A 20663-nucleotide genomic window follows, 5' to 3' on the forward strand; every position below is an offset into this window, starting at 1 on the left:
AAACAATAAACATTTGAAATATATGAGTTTGTATGTAATGTATGAATATAATATACAAGTTTCACTTTTTAAATGGAATTACTAAAATCAATCTACCTTTTCATGATATTCTAATTTTATGACCAGCACCTGTATATATATATATATATATATATATATATTCTTTTTTTTTTTAGAGTACCACCAAAGGTATGTACTGCGGAACATAAGGGTTTGTCATTTCCATGTTACCCGGATATAAAGCCGGAGAATGGATGAGGTTTTCTTAATAGGGTAAAGCTGTGACCTTGACCTTTGACCCCATGACGTTGAAGTCAATCGGAGAACATCCCTGACACACGAGATGTCCAGCTGCGCAGTTTGACGTTCCATTTCTACGTTACATGGTTGCTGAGGTAGAGCAAGGACAAGCTTTTCACAAAGGGGTCCCATGTGACTTTGACCTTTGACCCAGAAGCCAAAAAGGGTCATCCTCGACCTTTGAGGTGTCCAGCTGTACAGTTTGACGTACCTATGTTAAGCTTGATCATTTTAGAGCTCCGACAAGAAACTGTCCACAGACGGACGGACAGACGGCGCCATACAATGATACGTCCCATCTCAGGACGGGCGTATTCTAAAGATTTATTCCATCACAGTATGATCCTACAATATGAACATAATCTGCTGTAATCGCATCGTAGCTGTACAATAAAAACTGTTAGTTTGTGTGTTTCCAAACATCACCCTCTTTTGACTTTAGTAGGTCAGCGGGGACAATCCAAACTTGCTAAACAAGGGTTTCATGTCTCCGAGCTTCATTGTTCTCCACGTCGAAAATCCCCGACAGCCTGTAGCACGGGTGCAGGTGATTATTTCCGAGGCATTAACTCCACTGCGTGCTAAGACACAGAAGGCGGGCTTCAACAATGCAGTGAAACAGTACACTGTGATGGCCTGCTGAGCTGTAAACACACCATAAACACTGGATCCGTTTCGTTCGTTACTGCGGGACAGTCCGGGAAACCGAGCAACGCTTTTTGTATTATTAGAAAAAAAAGGAAGAGGGCCGGTAGAGTAGCAAAATTCTGAAAACGAGAGGAGTTTTTAAACAAGACTCTCAACAGGGAGGAGAAAACTGACACTTTGGAATTTGGTTACTTCAAGATGGGAGCGCTAACCTTGAATGTGTTTTGTCTGTGTGTGTTTGTGTGTGTTAGTCTTAAGGTGATGTGCACTCTTTAGGAACAAGTGTGGAAAATGAAATTAAAGTGAACAAATCTGTCATTTAATTTGATTATTAGTTGGACAGGAATATAGGTAAATGGTACACCTGGGTCTTCAAAAGAGAGAGCAACCTGTTGCTCTGACTACTGTCTGCTGCAGGAAGCGTTGCGCATTTCGAGCAATAAGCGGCAACTCCGCCATGTTGACAGCCTCCCACTGCAGCTGGATCTATCTTTTATTAACCCTCGTAACACAATCTAGAGAAAAGAAAATTTTTTAAAGTAACAGATGGAAATTATATTATTATTTACAAATATTAAAAGCCTCGCTGAAATATATGATTTTGAATAATAATAATAAATGCTTTGCTAAAACATGACTGTTGTAGCCATTTTTGTAGTTTCTAAGTCCAGTTGCCCGTAGCGGCCATATTAAAATTTGGTGACCCCAAAATAATCAGTTGTAGATGTGCAACCAGTGTAAGTTTCATTAAAATCCTTCCACTGGTTCACCAGATATGTTTAATGACAGACAGACAGTTGATTCCAAAAAGTTAATGGCAAAAACTGTTAACAAAAAGGTCTTTCACAATGAGTAGGAACTCGGATTATGTGTTGGTAATGACACATAATCACATGAGTCACGTGACAGCCATTTTTCTGTTGTTAAAGCCGTATTAGCCGTCAAAATATGCGACTTTTTAAAAATAAAATAACCACTAAATACACATCATGTACTACCAAAAGTCTACAGCATGATTGGTAAGAAATGAGGCACGAGTCGTGTTTTGTTGCCAACAATTACGAGTCGTTTGTTTACATTCGATCTGTCTCGGAGCGTGATGGGTATTGAGTTGGTAAAATAATCCCTAGATGTAAACAGAGTCCGAGGGAGAACAATGGAATCAGAGAAGCCGGGTCGAAAGAGAAAAGGTGAAGTTCTTTATTTGAACAGAAACGGAGACTAAAAACTGCGAGGACGAGAGGCGACAGGAGCGGAGTCATTCAGGGGAGGAAATCGAGCGGCGGAGAGCGTTAAAACTAAAGTTGGAGATAAAATTATTTATGACAGATATTCCAAACTAACTAGAACTCCACAAAGGCAAGGAATATTTGAAAAAAAAACCTGATGATTTTAAGCTCCATTAACCCTCAAACAGTTAATTAATGATGCAGAAATTGTGCCAGAAGCATAAAATTCAAATTAAAAAAACACTTAAAAATTGAGTATTTGGACAGTTATTATGGCTTTAAGGTCAGCTGGCTGCGGTGGGTTAACTCCAAAAAGGTGAGCAGATGGAGATGTGAGAGGTTAATGAGTTACTTTAGTGACAGACAGACAAACGCGATAACATTTACCATCATTTTGTCGGTGGGTGATAACACTCGTCTTTTGCATTCTTAATCTGAAAAGCTATGGGTGTATCTATACTAGGAAGTCCTAAAATGCCTGTAGAGACATACAGTCATAAAACATCATCACAAGCCTTTTAAGGCAGACAGTAAAAATACAAACCAAAGTAGGATTGGAGGAAGGCTTATGGTATTAAAGGAAAAGATGCTGACCAACCCTAATCTCAGTCCTTATTTGGGTTTTATTTAAGCTCAAAGTGGATATGACTGCTTTTGAATTTAAAAAAAAAAAAAAAAAAAACATATCTTAGTAGTCATTGTCTCTTTGCGAATGCTGCTGAAGCTTCCTGTTCAGCCCTTCCTGTTAATTAACTTCCTTTGGAGCAAAAACTTGTGAACCCGTCCCTTAAGAACTCCTAAACAACACTGGGGCTTTGAACGCGCCAGGACCAGAGGACGGCTGCACATCCGTAAGCAGAGGAAGAGCTCCGGAGCAGATCTGGAGTGCGAGCTGCACTAATTGATTCAAGCAGGACTGAGTCACCGATGCACTCACTGTGTTTTAGCTGACATAAAAAAAAAAAAAAAGGAAGTCGCCATGTGCTAGATATCAAGGCGCCGATACATCCGATGCCTGTGAAACAACCCCCCCACCTTCGCCCTTTTTTTTTTTTTTTTTTTAAGCGTTAACTGAAACGACGAGCCAAGAGCCGAGTGGAAAGCTCGAACTGATCTCTCCCGCAGGTCAATTGTGAAACATCCGAGAGCAGAGCGGGGCAGGGTGGCTCCTAAAAGTACATTTAGAACGGTGTCGATGTGTGTGCGGCCTTCGCAGCCTGAGGTTTTTTCCTACAGAAAAAAAACAACAAAAAAAAAAACTGTTTAACTAGTATTTGCAGTCACTTGTTTTATGGCTTTTGCATGTCGCCAGTGGTAGCGGGACGTAAGCAGCAGGATCCTGGGTGAGATTCCTTGATCCTGGTTCCAGCGTGTTGACCACTGTTGACCAAGGGATGGACAGAAGAAGGCCCGTCAGCTGTAAACTCCTCTTATTGCATTAAAAACATGTTTTTTTCAGCCAAACCTGCCTAAGGGGTGAAAGATCGTCCTCATCTGCTTTTTTTTTTGCTGCAGGTTTTCAACCAAACAATCCATCTACTAACTGAAAGGCTTACCTTTGGAGGATTGCATATCACCCGCCGCCTTCGTGCCAGAGTTTTACACTAAGACCAGTTTCTGTGGAGAGGCATTTTAGTCAGAACCTTGAACACATCATGTGGCAGTCTCATGTGATGTCACATGGTGTCACAGTCAGAGTACATGTTAGGGGATGACTCTCTAATACGCTACCAAACTTTAGCTCAGTATCTGTAAAGCCGACTGAGTTAGAGCCATTCTCGTTATGCTTAGTTGTGGCGGCCATCTTGAATCGACTCCAAAGCTTAATCAGTTGTAGACGTACACCCAGCGATTACTTTCTAAAAGTTTCGTGAAAATCTGTACAGTGGCTCAGGAGGTGTTTCGCTAACAGACACAGTTGACTACAAAAACATCAGGGAACCACGCCAAGTTCTAGCACAACAGCTGTAAAACGGACCAAGTTAGAGGCATTTTTGTGTGCTTTAAGGTCGGCTGGCGGTGGCGGCCATCTTGAATCGGGTGGACTCCAAAAAGGTAATCACTTGCAGCTGTCCATTCAATGATTAATGTCTGCGAGTTTCACTAACATTCATTCACTGCTTCATGAGATATTTTGATAACAGACAGAAACGGGGGGGAAACATGGCTTTTGGCAGCGAGCGGTGAGAACATAAAACTGTAAAACAACTTCACAGTGACGCCAGAGGATTTTATTAAACTTCTCTACAATTTCCAATCCATTATACATTTATAGACCTTTTTTTTTTTTTTTACAATATAAAGCAGGAGGTTTGACTGAATTTTTTTTAAATATTTATCTTGGCTGCAAAACGTCTGACCTGGTGGTTCTCAAAGTCAGGGTCCGAGACCCCATTTTGGATCATTAAACATCATGTGAGGGGTCTTGAAAAGAGCTACAGAAACCAAATTAACTTTTAAAATGAATGCAGATAGCAGATTTTACCATAACTGCTGCAAAATGATGAAAAAACTAGTCATTATTGAGTAAAATAAAAATGACAATATATTGTTTTGAGGACACGCTGCCCAAAACGGTCCAATATGTCCACGCAGTGACGTATATTCTTAAATAGATGTGACTTTGGATGAGACAGAAATGCCGCCACCTTAAGGAAGTCGTTCGTTTCAACCTTCGCGCTCGGCTGTACTGTAATGCTTTCACATTGCGCTGCGTTCGCTTACGCAAATCATCCCGGAAAATGCTCAAACTGTGGGTTTTTTTGTTTTTTTTTAATAATACCAAGGCTATATTTAACAAGGAGGAGAACTGAAGGACAAGAATCAAAGCAAAGCTGGAATCACCTGCAGTTAGATCATTAAATGTGACATCCTGCATGCATGTTATATTAAAACTAGGAGGTGTATGTCACTGTATATTATATTCCATATCTGCTCAGTATACAAATAATAATTAATGCGAGCCCCCATCTTACACAAAACACATTCAAGTGAGCCTGTAGCCTATGTTACTCAACTCTCTTTATCATTGTGATATGTTTATTCTTCCATATATCCTGATGGAGTTGTTTGAGAAACCAGCCCAGCGCTACGGCGATGATCGAACAGATTTTTTCTTTGCGATTTCATTTTGACAGTCCAAAGGCTGCCCCCGCCACATCTGAGGACGCAGCGTCGGTTAGTAACGCACTCTGTTGGGAACTGGCCAGCTTTTGGTTTTCATTTGGGGCTACCGGGGTCAGCCGGTATCAGCCGGTGTCATGGTGTGACACAGCAGTTGAATCTCCACTGTGCTCAAGATGATAACAGAACATTACAGATAAGATTATCCTCGGTATGGAATAGATATCTATTACTTTGATGTCATCAAACTCTTAGTTAGCAGTTCCTACACCATCAGGGAGTTCAAAGGTCAGAAACTTCTGAAAATGGAAAGATCAGCTTTTTTTATTTTTCCAGCGGTGTATGGTCTGTCTGAAAAATGATGATTTTGCATCTTCTGCTTCTGTCACCGCTCCTTGTGTGCTTTTATTGTTGCATCTTGACCAGGTCGTCCTTGTAAATAAATGGTTCTGAACAGACTTGCCCGTTAAATTAATGGTCATTATTAAAATAACAGCGTGTGTCTGTGAACTCGTATGACAGAGCACATGGAAAGTTGGGCTCTTCTTACTCACAAAAAAAAAATCCTAATTTCGTACAGCCCCCCATTTTGTGACAGGTCGAGTCTCTATAGCTTCTCATTTTTCTTAAAAAAGCTATGTTGCTGATAAACTTGCAGACAAGAAATGAGATCAGATATTGGACTTGAATTAATATATATTAGAGTAATGACAACTCATCTTTAACATTATCTTTTTCTGTATCGTCTTCTTGTTTCAAAGGTAAATGTTTGTAGCTGTATCTTCAGGTTTTTGTTAGGAGCTTTTTAGATTTTTTAAAGGAGAAAAATTAATAAGGCATAAGAAATGAATGCTAATGATGTGCCTTTTTAGTTTGATTTATTGTTATTTGTTCATTAAATTATGTTTGTTCTAAATTATGCATAATATGTAACTGGGAAAAGGTAATTGATAATTCTATATGAATGATTTGACAAATTACATCTAAAACCAGGGTTAATTTGTTTTTTTCAATAAACACTGATCGAGACTGGCCCTCGGCTAGGACTAATGTTTTAATTTTGGTCCCCTTGTGTCGCTGAGTTTGACACCCCTGCTCTAAGACGACTTTATCAAGACGGCGCAGTTTCGGCACACGTTGGCCCGTGCCTCTACAGCGGCGTGTCACGTCTCTGGAATATACGTCACCGTGTCCACCAGTCTGAGCCGACGGCTGAAAGCAGCTCAGCATTCAATGAGAAGTTCCACTTTTTTTCATCAGTGCAGAAAAAAAAGGTTTAAGTTTAGTTTTTTTGTTTTTATTTTTTTCTATCATCCTCGTCTGTTTCCTTCTTGTGTTTGAAGCCTCTGCTTCTCCCGTCTTCCTGGAGCACTGTTGTGGCCGCGCTACAGGAATGGCATAAATACTGCGGCGCTTGGGTCGTTTTGCAGTGTCTCTCCGGTCATTTTGGTGGAGAAGGCGTCGGCCGGAGTCGAAGGTCTCCGCCAGCTTTTATTCTGCGGGTCAGTTGCTGGAACGCCGGGGGCACAGCCGTCAGCGTCCACACGGCAGAACGGCTCGTCTAATTCAAACTCTTACCGCCAAGAAGATGAACTGTCGAAAAACCGAACCAGTTCAGCTTAAAATGGACAGATCAAGGTGACGGTCTCTAGCTGAATAAATCCATTGATCAATGGTCATCAGTGACCATCCCTCAATTGGTGACTCTCCTAACTGACAGGACCAATCCATTCAAAATAAAAACGCAAAAGAATTAAAACGAGTCTTGGCTCCTGGGTTGGAATAATGGGAATCTGCATTGATCGCAAACAGGACAAACAAATATCATCTAGTTGTTTGCTGCCCATCAGAGAGACGGGAGTCAAACGGCACAATTTTTGAACTTTTGCTCCAATAAAAGCCACTTTCCAGAATGCGCAGAAGCCACTTTTTTTTCTCCCCTCAACCCAACAGACAGTCAGCTCTTGTATCCAACTACATGTATTCCTAAAATCAGCCATTTTGATTTGTCAACACACAGCCTTTAATTTGGCTCTTGTTGTTTTTATATACAGGAAAATGCTAATTTAAAAAAAGAGCCAATTTTCTGCAGTAACAAACTCAGTCTCTATTACTTCTTGCTGTTTAATAAAAATTAAAAAAAAACTTACTTTTCCACATTTTTCTAACAACTGAAGAAGCTAGTGCAGTGTCAGCCTTCATCGAGGAGCTTCTGCTTCATGGTACTTTAAAAAAAAACACTTGTAGCAGCTGTGCCAAATTTGTGTGCCAGGTGACAACTTTTCATCTTGTTTAAAAGGACATTTAAAGGCTCTTAAATTTGTTCGTAGCATTGCCCTCTTTTTGGACAATTGTTTGCATAACATAAACAACGCCCTTCTGCTCGGTAATTCTAGCTTGTTTTTTTTGTTGCGTCCAAACAAACAAACTCCCGCTGACACAACAAAGACGTCCACCTACCAGAAAACTACAATAAGATAAAATGTGAAAAGGTGGCACGTAGTCGTTTTCTTCGCCTTTCTGCCTGTAAAGGGTTGTGTAAAAGCCCAAACGGAGAGATAAAACAGGGGCTACTCCCTCCGTCCGTTAGTCAGCGGCACTCACCCAGCGGCGCTGCCCGACTCAGGAGCCTCACAGCACGGATGGACCTCGCCGGACCGGACGGTGATGTTGCAACCGTTGTTCACGTCGCTTTTTTGAGGACACTCGACCCGTGGGGGCACACGGAGAGGAGAAATATGCGCCCGTAATGCTCTCCGGGCATGAAAGCTGGTTCCGGCCTCCCGGCAAACAGTCAAGAGAGCGGACGCGCGCAGCCCTGTCCGATAAGAAGGCGCTGTGCGCGGGGTGGACGCCGCCAGCAGAAGATAGAGGTCTGCTGCTTGAAGGCTGTCCCCTCCGCTCTCCTCTCTGCTCGCAGGGCGCATGCGCACAATTGGGTTCACGAGCTGGCGCGTGCGAGAGGACCCATCCAAATTCCAAGCCGGAGACGTTGGACGAGTCCGTGCCGAGCTTGAGGCGGCGGCTTTCTAGGGTTTGACGTGAAAATATCACGCGTCAGCTCCACCTCATTATCGCCCGCTGGCAAGGCCGAAGGGGGCGATGGTGTTTTTGCCCGTTAGTTCGTCTGTTAGCACAATATCTCGTGAACCAACGGACGTATTTCAATGACGCTTTCAGGACGCCATCACTGGACGTTCATCTACAACTCATTAACTTTTGGAGTCAGCCCAATTCAAGATGGCCGCCACAGCAACTCAACCTTAGGGAGCACAAAAGTGACTCTAACTCAGTGAATTTTACAGATACCGAGGTAAAGTTTGATGTGGTAGTAGCTGAGAGTAATTCCCCCAAAACATGCTCCGAGCGCTGACGCGATGCATAAGGTCTCGCGATATCACACGAGATCACGTACGACATTACGTCAATCTTTGAGTTCTTTATTGGATTATGAAGCACAAAACATAACATTTGGAAAGTTGCTTTTTTGTGGCTGACTTTAAATTTTGTATTGCTCTCGATGCAACCGATGAACAAAGTCGACCCAGAAAAGCTTACTTCACTTAGGATTTAAAAAGAAAATACAAAGAATTTAGCGATTCTCATTCAATATATTTGACTTTTAATGTCTCCGCTTCTTTCAGCTGCATCTTACTTTAGATTCTTTGTCATGTTTTTTTCCGGGTCGCAGATTCCTGAGGTGTGGCGCGAATTCTCAGACCGGATGAATCCGGGCTGTCCTAACAGGCCTTTGGCGGCAGCAATTTACCTCAGTACGCTAGGAGCGTTTGGGCCAGGCAGATCCTGACACATCCCAGTGCCCCGCCTGGTCGGATAGAACCTGCTCCGGGACTGAAACTGATAGCGCAGCTGTTGACAAGCACACATTAATGAGGCCTTCCACATCAGGGACCCGTTGCTAATTTTAGCGCTTGTGTCATCCCTCTGGAGTCGGATGTACATTTGTTGGCAGACACACAGACACCTGGAGTGTCCTGTGGCTGTTGGACTCTAGAGATAACATAGGACGAACCTGCACCTGTCAGTCTCAGTCAACATATGGATGTTTTATCTATCTACGAAGCGTCACAATTCCCGTTATGGCTTTCTTTATCATCGCTGAAAGGCTAAAGATGAACAAAGACAGTGAAACTTTCAGGAGGTAATCATCGGAGGCACATCTGCGTTCCCGGTGGCTGCCGCAGCCAACAGAACTTCCTAAGAGAACAACAGCAACAAAAATGGTTATAATTCATTCAGTTCTGCAGATACTGAGCTAAAATTTGGTGCCGCCGTCACTGTGAGTCGTTCACAACACGAACTCCAAGCGCGACTCATTGGGCAAGGTCTCTGCTTCAAACTTAAGCAAAGACCTTGCTCAACCTTTAATCTTTGTAAACCTTAAGTGGACAAAAAAAAAAACCACATGTCAACAAACACTAAAAAAGATAAAGGACAACATTGAATTTTGCAATATAAGAAAAAAATTGGGTAGAAAAAAGAAGTTCCTGAAAGAGGTGTAGCCGTTTCAATCAGTCCTTGAAGATAATACTTACGTAATAACACGTACAAACTCTTATCGCAGGTTTTCACACTTAGAGTATGAGTTGAATAACTCTCAGTTTTAGCATTTAAGTAGACAGAGCTATATCTGTGGTTAACTTGGCTTCGTGAATCATGTTGACTCCAAACGTTAGTCAGTTCTAGATGTACATCCAATAATTACATCCTGATTAATATAATTAATTATATAATTACATCCTGAAAGTTTCATGAAGCACTGAACAGAATGCAACTGATATCAATCTATCCACATATAGTTTTCTTTGGTTTGACGAGTAAGGAACACTCAATTTTTTTTCTCATATTGTAAAATTCAATTTTCCCCTTTACGTTTTTCTAGTGTTTGTTGACATGTGGGTTTTTTTTTGTTTGTTTGTTTTTGTCCAGTTAAGGTTTACAAAGACTAAAGGTTGAGTAAATGTTTGCCTGCTCTGAACCAAGGACAGTGCTTGAGGGAGGGGGTTGAAAACACACTGAAACTGCTCATCACCTCATTAAACTCCCACTAGTTTCATCAAAACACTTCCTTACTTCATTATGGTGCTCAGATTTCATACCTGAATTTTTTTTTTTTGGCTTTACTACATGGCAACAGTAAACTGTTTTTCTTGGCAAATAAATCAGAACTGACAGGTCTGGTCAGATGTTTGGTTTCCTTAATACTTCATTGGAAAATCATAATGTCAGGTCAAGCTTTTACTATAAAGTCTGTCTTATGTGCAAATGGAAATAAAAGGCCGGTTTAGTGATATAGATAATGTGGCTTTTCAAATTTAGATTTCTGTTATTACACCAAGTATTTTGTTCTATCTTTGTTAAGATGTACAAAGGTATTTGACATACGGACATTAATATCATTTGTACCAAGGAGGTTATGTTTTCAGTTGTGTTTGTGTGTTTATCTGTTTCCCTGTCGTGCACAAGATTACTCAGAAAGTTATAAGTGGATGTTCACGGAAATTGTCAGGAAACGTCAATCATGGCACAAGAAACAAGTGATTAGATTTACGTGGCAATCCGGTCAAAGGTCAAGGTCTAAGTCACAAATCAGCCCGTTCTCTAACTAAACAGGAATGCTAAACTGCACAGGTGGACACCTCATGACCTCATGGGTCAAGGGTGATCACTATTGATTTCAAAGTGATGGAGTCAAATGTCAACATCACAGATGACCCTGTGTTCTAACTATGCAACCATGTAACAGAGGAAAATGAAACGGCACAGCTGGACACCTCCTAAGTCAAGGGTGATCACCATTGATTTCAATGTCTGGGGTCAGAGGTCAACATCACAGTTGACCTAGTGCTCTAACTCTGCATTAGTGTAATGTAAGAATGTCAAACTACACAGCTGGACACCTCATGGGTCAAAGATTGTTGATTTCAAGGTTCATCGGGTCAAAGGTCAAGGTCACAGGTAATGTAATTGATTGGGATTCTTTGGACCCAAAAATCCAGCCGACACACTGACTGAAACGATTAACAATGTTTATTCTTTAAAACAGAACACTGCTTAACCAGATAGCAGGAACCGGGTGCCAATCTGTCAGGGGGTTCCTCCAGAAGTGAAAGGAATATCTCGTGGATGGTCCGTGAGTAAGTGTGGTCGAAGAAACAGTCCTGGTTCGGTCACAAGGGACCCTCTGGTAGATAGGTACAAAATATCTGGCCGGCAGAGAGGAGTCAGAAGTCAGGCAAGGGTTGGCTAAATATTTTTTTTTCCAAATCATTGTTCATATGCAGGCCCCTCTTCAACTTTCCTGTGTGCAGAATCTGTCTTGTACAAAACACCGGACTGAAGACTATCAGAGATATTGTTAGACTATATGTACATTTTATACATTACAATTCGGTTATTAACACATATGAAATAAACACAATTTCAATAACAGTACTGTAGTTTCCAAAGGAAAGAAGGAAGAATTATAAATCTATGTGATGTAAAATATGGTTTGTTCTCATTTCTGTTAAACTCATTACAGCTTTGTAACGTGTTTTATTCAAAGGGATTTCACAAAAGTGCAAACATTTAAAGCTTGTATAAATGATACATGGTAATGCAGTTCAAACTGTAAAATAATAATCAAACTTTGATACTTTGATTGCTGAAATAAGGTTACGCTGAGTCAATGATGAAATATAAACAAACTTTGATATTGCTAAAATGATTTGATTGCTAAAATGAGGTTATGCTGAGTCAATGATAAAACAATCACAAAGAACAGTTGTGTTAGGGAGTCTGAAGGCTCCGGGACATCATGACATGATAAGCTGCTGCAGCGGATTGTGTGCAAAAAAAAAAACCCTGGTCTTGGGTGCAGTTTATAGTATAAAAAGAAGTGGAAGGGCTAATCACTTCAGACCCAACTGGGAACGTGTTGCTATTTTCTTCTTGTTGGTGAGTTCTTGTCTCCATTCAGCTGAATGCTTAAATAAATGTATGATGGATAATTGAACCTCTGGTCTGGAACTCAGTTTGTGTGTCCGCCTTTTCTGCAACATCAAAGATCCGGTGAGAGAAACTAAGTGGTGAGGTGAGACTCCTCTGAAAGGAATAAATATTAAAGACTGGGTTTCTCAACAGTGATCCTACCCATGTCGGATCAAATATTTGCAATTTTCCAACAACTGTGTTTAACTGTATGCAAGAAAAATACATATTCAGAGGTATCCACTGACATATATGTCTGCATATCTATGTAAATAAAAAACTATTTACAGTTACCCACATATACCCACATTCCCATATAGACAGGCACATATTTCCATAAACTATCTTATAAAAATAGTTAATTCATAATTAGTTAATTATGATTAATCATATTTATTAATTTGAGTGTAAACTGCTTTTTCAGGTATTTTACCAAGAAATGGTAGGTTAGAAATAGGTCTATAATTACAGATCAAAGTTGGGTCTCAACTGCTTTTCTTTGATTGAGTTTAAAAGAACAATTTCTAATTTTCTAAGGCATCAAGAACATGTTTATTTAAACTTACTGTGACTATAGTCCACAATAGTTATCGAGTGCCTATAACAACTGGAAACATTTGCATTTTTTGCAGGAGATGCAGTGTGAATCCTGGGTGCTGAATGAATTTGCTGAAATCTTGCTGGAGAAGCTGAAACTGAGGTGATAAAGCTAAAAGAAGTAGAATAGTAGCGAAAAGGTAAACAGCAACAATGCAGAATGCAAAATGCAAAATGCTAGCTAAAATCAATGAATGTCAAAACGGCAGATAAAAGTAGCAGAACAGTAGCTAAAACCTAAAAGTAACAAAACACTAACTAAAAGTGACACAATGGTAGATAAAAGTAGCAGAGGAAGACAAAATAGAGCAAGTGTGCAGAGGCAGTTTTTTTTAAGGAACTGAAAGGGATCTCAGTGTGTTTTCATGGGGAAAATAGTTGGAAATAAAGCTTATTATCTTGAAAAAGTTACACTAATCGAAAGTCCTAGCTTCCATACATGAATAGCTGCAAAAGTCTGTAGAGGTACAGTAGTTAGATTGCAAATAATGCATGCAAAATTAAAAAAAATTTAAAAAATGCAAAACCTCTCAAACTTTTCAAAGAAGTGGGAAATTATTGCGATGAATGACTGTGGGTGAGTAAGCTCAGGAGTCCATAAAGACAACCAAGGACACACACACACACCCTCACTATGGACATAACAAGCACATATTGCCTCGATTGTCTGTGACCTGTTTCTTTGGCCTGGCTTACCCTTCTCTACACTGCCATAAACATGACAAGGCAAAACAAGACCACAGACAACCACAGCAGTGCGGTGGTTAGAGCTGTTGCCTCCCTGCAAGAAGGTCGCAGGATCGCTTCCCGACCTTGGGCCTTTCTGGGTGGAGTTTACATATTCTCCTTTTTCCACGTGGGGGTACTCTGGTTTCCTCCCACAGACCAAAAACATGCATGTTAGGTTCATTGGTAACTCTAAATTGTCCCTAGGTGTGAATGGTTGTTTGTCTCATCTGTCTCTATGTGTCCCTGGGACGGACTTGTGACCTGTCCAGGGTGTCCCCCGCCTCTCGCACAGTGACTGCTAGAAATAGACACCAGCTCCCTCCTGATCTGGAAAGTGCGTAAAGAAAATGGATGAAAAACTAGAAGTAAATTAGAAAATACAAGATGTAAAAATATGTATTTATTAAGCAGTTGATCACTGCTTTGTGTCGCCAACTGAATGCATACGATTACTAGTTTCTGATAAGAGCTTATGTATATATAGCTTTGAAACTTTTTATTTCAGACACAAATTAAAACCTTATACTGTGCATAGTTTGCATCATATTCCTTTCTGAAAAGGTCAGCTTTTACTTACAATCCAACCAAGTACGTGGATTTTTTTGCTCTATTTCTTTTCCCCCAGTCTTTATTTTTTGCCACAGCAGATCCACCTGAACTTTCCTCACCACAGACACACATGTCGAGGTCACCGTGTCAGAGTGCATTGACCAAAATCTCTTCATTTGTGTTTATGATCTCATGAGGTTGCAGCCCGGTAGTCTAAACCTCCCCCTTATTTCACTTCTCGTTTCACAGTTCTGCTCGGCGCACATCTGTTCTGGGACTTTCCTGCCCTCTGCTGCTTTACATGTGGCCGGCGAATTTACCACCAAAGCTTTATAAAAGTTGCTTTTTTTTTGGCCACTTGATGTATTTATTATTGCCTGTCGCTGAAGACAAAAAGGCGATAATGTTTTACTGGTCTGTGCGTGTATGGGTGTGTCTGTTTGTCTGTCTATTAGCAAAGTATCTCATGATGCAGTGCAGTGATTTTATTGAAACTTTTAGAAAGTAATCATTGGATGCACATCAACAACTATTGGAGTCGCCCAATTCAAGATGGCTGCCACAGTTAATCAAACATGAAAACAAATAGAAATAGCAACGGTGTAACATGTGAACCTTTTTTTTTTTTTTTTGCCAATTTCCAATAAACTACAAGTTGCTTGTTTGTTCAGTTAACCATTTGTTAAGTTACATTTTTTAATAACAGTTAGATTTAGTTGCTTGTGTAATAGCTAATTATTTGGATTTTTCTTTTTTTTTCAAAAACATTTTCTGACTGCTTGGTCCCTCACAACAGCTACACAGTAACTCGTCACATGATTGGACGTACTCATTCGAGGAATGCTTGCACTTTTTATTTCCTCAGTGTTCAGTCGGTTGAAATTCTGGACACTTTCTGTATCGCCCTAAAATCCGAAAACTCTCTAAAATTCAGGTCTAATTTAAACCAGTTATTTGATATAGTTTTAGGCAACGAGATGAGCATCAAGACGAGGTTCACGCAGGTCATGGTGTAGATTTTAGTCTGAATGAAAGGAAGTGGTATATGTGAAGGGAAATTTGTGATTTACGGTCTAACCATAAAGTTCATATAAAAGCTGCATAAAAATATTGTTGCAGTAGGCTAAAACAACAGAGCAATACACATAGCAGAAACTAGAAAGCCATCGGTTTGGGTCACGTGTTTTGGGTTCAACACAAGCGTTTTTGGGGGGCATTTTTGGCTGACAACCATGCAGACTTTATAAACCTCAGGATCAGACATGAAATGTAGAACCTGTCGTGTAATCCTGCCAACGTGTCCTGCCTTTTTTCTTAAAAGGGTGCGGCAAGAATGAAAAGATGAAGAGCAAGCATCGAATTTCAGTGCGCGTTTAAAACGTGGTTTAAAAACCTGCTAAGTCATCTTGCATGTCATTTTATGCTGCACCGTGCAGGGATGATACTCTGCCCAGTATTTTTACCAGTTGTGACTCAAAATAAGATCTGAAAGAACTAAAATGCATGTTAAATGACATGCAAAACTATGTGTCTGTCAGGATCTGGGGGGTTTAGGGTTTTTTTGTATTGAGTTTATGGTTTCTTTAATTCTGTTATTCAGTTCCTGTGTTTAGCCTTGTCTTAGTTCAGTTCTTGTTCCTTGTGTCTTTGTTTCCTGTCATCATTCACTTCTCCTCAGTCAGTCTCTTGTTTTCCTGCCACGCCCATCTCCACCTGATCCTAGTTGTTATCACTCACCTGTGCCCACTTCACCTAATTACCCTTTGTTTTAAAACCCGGTCATCTCCTCCACTCACTGCTCGTTCATTGTCACTTCGTGCGCTGTCTGGTTGTCCCTCTCGTCTTGTGTCTCAGGTTTGGATTTTTGTTATGTTTGGTTTTGCTGCCCCGTCAGCCTTTGTTTTTGATAATCTTTTATTTTAATAAATTAGTTTCTTTTTGAAAGATGAGTCAGCGCTCTGGGCTCGCCTCCTTCTCCACCCTTCATGACAGTGTCAGGAATGGAGTTCTGTTTATGGGCAACGCTACAAGAACATGCTACGTTTGGTTGTTTTTTGTATAAAATGACTGCAGTTGTTAGATGATAAAACTCGAGAAAGCTCCTTGAGAAACAAAACGTCTTCAGCTACAGAACAGAAGTCCAGTTGTTTTTTGTTTCTATCCTTTTTTTTATTTATTTATTTCATGTCCTGGATGACTGAAAATCTACACCATCATTTAGCGAAACATTAGCTTGAAGTAACAAAATGCTAACTAAAAGCTAAAAGTAGCAGAACACCAGCTAAAACTAGAAAAAAGGCACAGAAGAAAAGACCACGGATAAAGAAAAAACAGGATTGCTAGTCTACAGTGTGAATGCTTAAACAGCGTTCTCAGAATTTAAAAGAAACGTTTAACAATGTTTCTTTTCCATCTGGGTGGCTGTGGATCAGCGGTTAGAGCAGTTGTTCTTCAAGGAGGTTTGATTCCTGGCAGCAGTATCATGTTGAAGTGCCCCTGAGCAAGACACTGAATCCCTCATTGCCTTTGATATGTGGCCCATTGGTGTATGAATGGAGTTTAAAGCACTGATTAGTAGAATGATTTATTCAGATTAGCTTTGTAGAGTGCTGTATGGATGTGTGCAGATGGGTTAATGAGGGCACAAATTGTGCTGTAAAGCCCTTTGAGTAGCCTGGTTGGCTAGAAAGGCGCTATATACTGTAGGTACATTCCATTTATCTCCTGGCTTCAAGGTCCGAAAGGCCTTAAAGGGCTCATGAAATGAAGGTTTAACTAAACTCAGTGATTTCTGTCCAAAAGTACATTTTATTTTAGTATGAGTCACAGATTAAAACCTTTGGATCTGGAACCAAAAAAAAAACATTCAGTTTGATGTGGCCATAAATGGAATAAAATCCACATTTATTTTGCATTTTATTGTGAAATGTGATACTTTCACATTTTTGTCTTTCACTCAGATGGCTCCCTGTGTGTGTGTGTGTGTGTGTGTGTGTGTGTGTGTGAGGATTTATGAAAGCCTCTCCAAACATCTGTGCCTTTTGGCAATTACTTATACTTTCCTGCAAAAGAGACAATTACCAAGGCCTTTTATTGTTGTGCTAAATGTGTGGGGTTATTTAGGGGGATGGGGGAGTGGCTGAGGAAGATACAGCATCAATAAACTCCAGGACATGGAAAACTTTGTAGTAACAAATGATTCCACATGGAAGCAAAAACAGAAAAGAAAAGAAAATCCTGGCCTGCATCCAAAAATAAAGTTTTATGATCACAAACATGTTTTGTCGCAGTCAATCATTCTGGCATTGAGGGGATGACTTATAGACTATGTTCTAACTGTTCAGTTGTTCGTAAAAGTGACCACAGAAAGCTGCCAGAGCCTCAAATTCAAGCTGTATTTGGTCGAGAGGAACCTGGAAAGCTCCAAACTTTGGTTGCACGGGGAGAAACGAAGAAACAAATAAGAGAAGAAACTCTACACAGAGAGAAACTGTCAAAAATGGCAACAACCCAGTCAGTTTTGCAGATAAGAGGTTTCAGCAGAGCTCAAGCGCCTATTCCAAGCAGGCATCGTTGAACCAGCGGACACATCTGAATGGATGTGTGCTCTAGTGGTGGCACAAACATGCAAAGAAGACTCGAGACTTGTTGATCTCTGTGGATCTAATAAAAGTGTGATAATATATGGTCACCCTCTGCCTCATATGGAGGACTTGTTCACAAAACCACCATCTCCCTCTCCACCCCGATAGCCCTCCACAGTCTTACTGCTTTCGTAACACAAGAGGGACTTTTTCAGTTCACGTGACCTCCTTTTGGGCTTGCTTCAGCACCATCTGCCTTCCAAACGAAAATGATGCGCGCCCCAGTCCAGATCACTTGACTGCCATCGCTAAAGCTCCTGTACCAAAAGATATGCTCTTTGTTCATTCCTGGGCCTAACCTTCTGGTTCAGCAGGTTTCTGCCGAGCTACGCAACGGTGATGGTTGACCCACTGACGCAAACAAATACTCAAGCTGAACTAAAATAGACTGATGAAGCAAATAAAAGCTCCAATGATCTCAAAACAAAGCCCAGCACTTGCCATCTACAACCCTGAATGGCCAGCAATCATCCCAACAGACGCCTCAGACTTTGAATTGGGAGCTGCTCTGACACGGTTGCACTCAGATGATGCGGAACACGTTGCTGCCTTTTGCTTCTCGCACTCAGTCTCCAGCCGAGAGAAGAAAAAGAGCAGAAAAAGAAGATCTCGCTTGTGTGTGAACAGTTGAATGACGGAGGACGCACGTGTGGGGACGCAGATTCACGCTCGGAGCTGATCACCGAGCCGTCAGCACTCTGCTAAGCGCTAAAGGAATGAACAGAGCTGGCATGAGAGTTGCACGCTGGTCAGCTTGACTGATGTGTTTCCAGGACAACCTGCAGCACCGATCAGGAAGTCAGAACGTCATGGTTGACTGCCTCCCATGCGTTCCCCTGAGCACCGCTAATACAGCTGCAGATTCTGAACAGAATTTGATCACAGAGATCTCTCTTGCAAACTTGCTCGCTGATTTTATGGCTGAATGTGAACTTAAAAAACTTCAACAAATTATCCGTTCAGGATGGCCGAAAGTGAAGAAGCCCCTTCCAGAAGGAGTCAAACCTTATTTCCTTCTGGGACATGACCAGAGTCACCACTGATATTCAGAGGAAAACTTCTCATAGTTGCCAAGTTGTGTGGGAAAAGTTGGTGCACTTGGCTCATGAAGGACACAAGGGGCATAGTTCGCACTCAGCGATGCTTCAGAGAATTTAAGTGGTGGCAACATATGGGCGATTTGGTCCACATGGTCCTGTCATCATGCACTGCGTCTGCATCTGTCAGGCATGTGTTTGACCTGCATCATTACAACCTGTCAAGTTTCCAGAGGCTCCATTTCAACATATTGCTGTCAACATTGTTGGTCCATTTGAACATGAAGCTTATAAACTGCAGGTTTGCCATCACCCTTGTAGATTATTTCAGTAAATGGCCTGTAAATGGCAGAATTTATTATAGGGTACCACCTGTTGTTGATAAGTCCTGACTATGTTGTGACTTCTATTCCAAGACCCACGGGTTCTCTCAGAATGACCTTGTTAACACGAGTGGTGTTGAATTTTCTCCTCATGGGAACCAGACTCCCTTGCTTTTCCCTAACTCCTGCTTCTGGTCCAGTATTTCAATATCTTCAATAAAAGCTCCTGTGTTGACTCTGGAGGTAGAGCTTTGATTCGGAGCTTCCCGTTCAGACCTAAGACTCGGATGTTAATTCTTAATTGTCTTTAAGGCTCTCTGTATGTTGTGCACCATACATAAATAAACCTTTTTGAGTGATTTCATCTAACAGTGCCTGGAAATTGATTTTCTTCCACAACACAAGCTAAAGGATAGACCATGCAAGACCATACTTCCATCTTACATCATTCTACCTCCAAAAGTTAGAAGTCCCTGATCAGCACCAATCTCAAAATCCAATATGGCTGTTTTGTGCATGAAAGTGATGATAAGCATTTAATGTTTGCTTTTGTTGATTTGTATTCAATTAAATCTCTTGCACAGATAATGTCTGAATTCCAAGTCATGACAAGTCTTACCTACCTATTTATTCTACCTCTATTAGAGAACATGTCGGTTCAGTGTTTGAATGCATAGTATTATATTGCTATCAGCTAGCATTTTTGAAATAATAGTTAGCTTAGTCACTGAGCACAACAATTAACAAATCCTACAGGTTTGTAACTAGAACACAATTAAGTTGGGTTTGACGTACAATTCAAGGTTGAACTTCTGAAGTAGATACAATGCGGCATTAACCCCATTAAAACTAGCTGTTAGCTCATTCATTAGCTCAGTCTGGTCAGAATTTAGGTCTTTTTATCCAAACTGAGGTCGTTCAAAGAACTATCAACTATAAGTAAGATATCAGTAATAAAAACTTTACCACAAAAACCACACTTCAGGAGAGCTAAACTATCATTTTAAATGTTGCGTTCAATGCTTGAAGTTTTGTTTTCTTTTTAAAAAGAACATCAGCTTTGTACTATGTAGTTTGTATGATATTTGAGGATACTATAAATTAATTGACCTTGTTTTTTTTTTTCTTAAATGAAGTTGTGTTGTAGTCACTTTTGCTTACAGCGTTAAGCTTCAAGTGATTTCTCACTGTCATAACTGTAAAAAAATGATAAAATGGCCCTATTCCATAAAGGGCTGTTTCTGTTTCCGACAGCTTGAGAATAAGCTAATTGTCAGAGAGTTGGCAGCTGAATAGCATCAGAGAGTTTAATCTAACCACAATGGCATGTTTGATTGGTCAGAGCGTGGCTGGGTACAGAGGGTGGGGGGCAGCCCTCTCTTGTGGCAGTGGAGAACAAACATAAATCTTCTTCAACAATCTATTTTCCATCATACTTATTCACAGGGGACATCTCAAAGTGGTCTTTACCCTTTCTGTCAATGGCTGCCC

The 20663-nt window shown here is 40.7% G+C and overlaps 1 protein-coding gene across 2 annotated transcripts in view; it reads right to left on the bottom strand.

Moving 5' to 3' along the window:
* st3gal4 (ST3 beta-galactoside alpha-2,3-sialyltransferase 4) overlaps positions 1-8242 on the bottom strand; it is a 40252-nt gene extending 32010 nt beyond the window's left edge. The window contains exon 1 of one of the 2 annotated variants that reach the window (XM_017419973.3): positions 7905-8242. In XM_017419973.3, the coding sequence (XP_017275462.2) occupies positions 7905-8227 (323 nt within the window). In that variant the 5' untranslated portion in view covers positions 8228-8242. The remainder of the gene's footprint in view (positions 1-7904) is intronic. The other variant, XM_017419972.3, reaches the window with a different exon arrangement.
* Between the last annotated feature and the right edge of the window lie 12421 nt (positions 8243-20663).

The sequence above is a fragment of the Kryptolebias marmoratus genome, linkage group LG2 (assembly GCF_001649575.2).
Source record: "Kryptolebias marmoratus isolate JLee-2015 linkage group LG2, ASM164957v2, whole genome shotgun sequence".
NCBI classification, from domain to species: domain Eukaryota; kingdom Metazoa; phylum Chordata; class Actinopteri; order Cyprinodontiformes; family Rivulidae; genus Kryptolebias; species Kryptolebias marmoratus.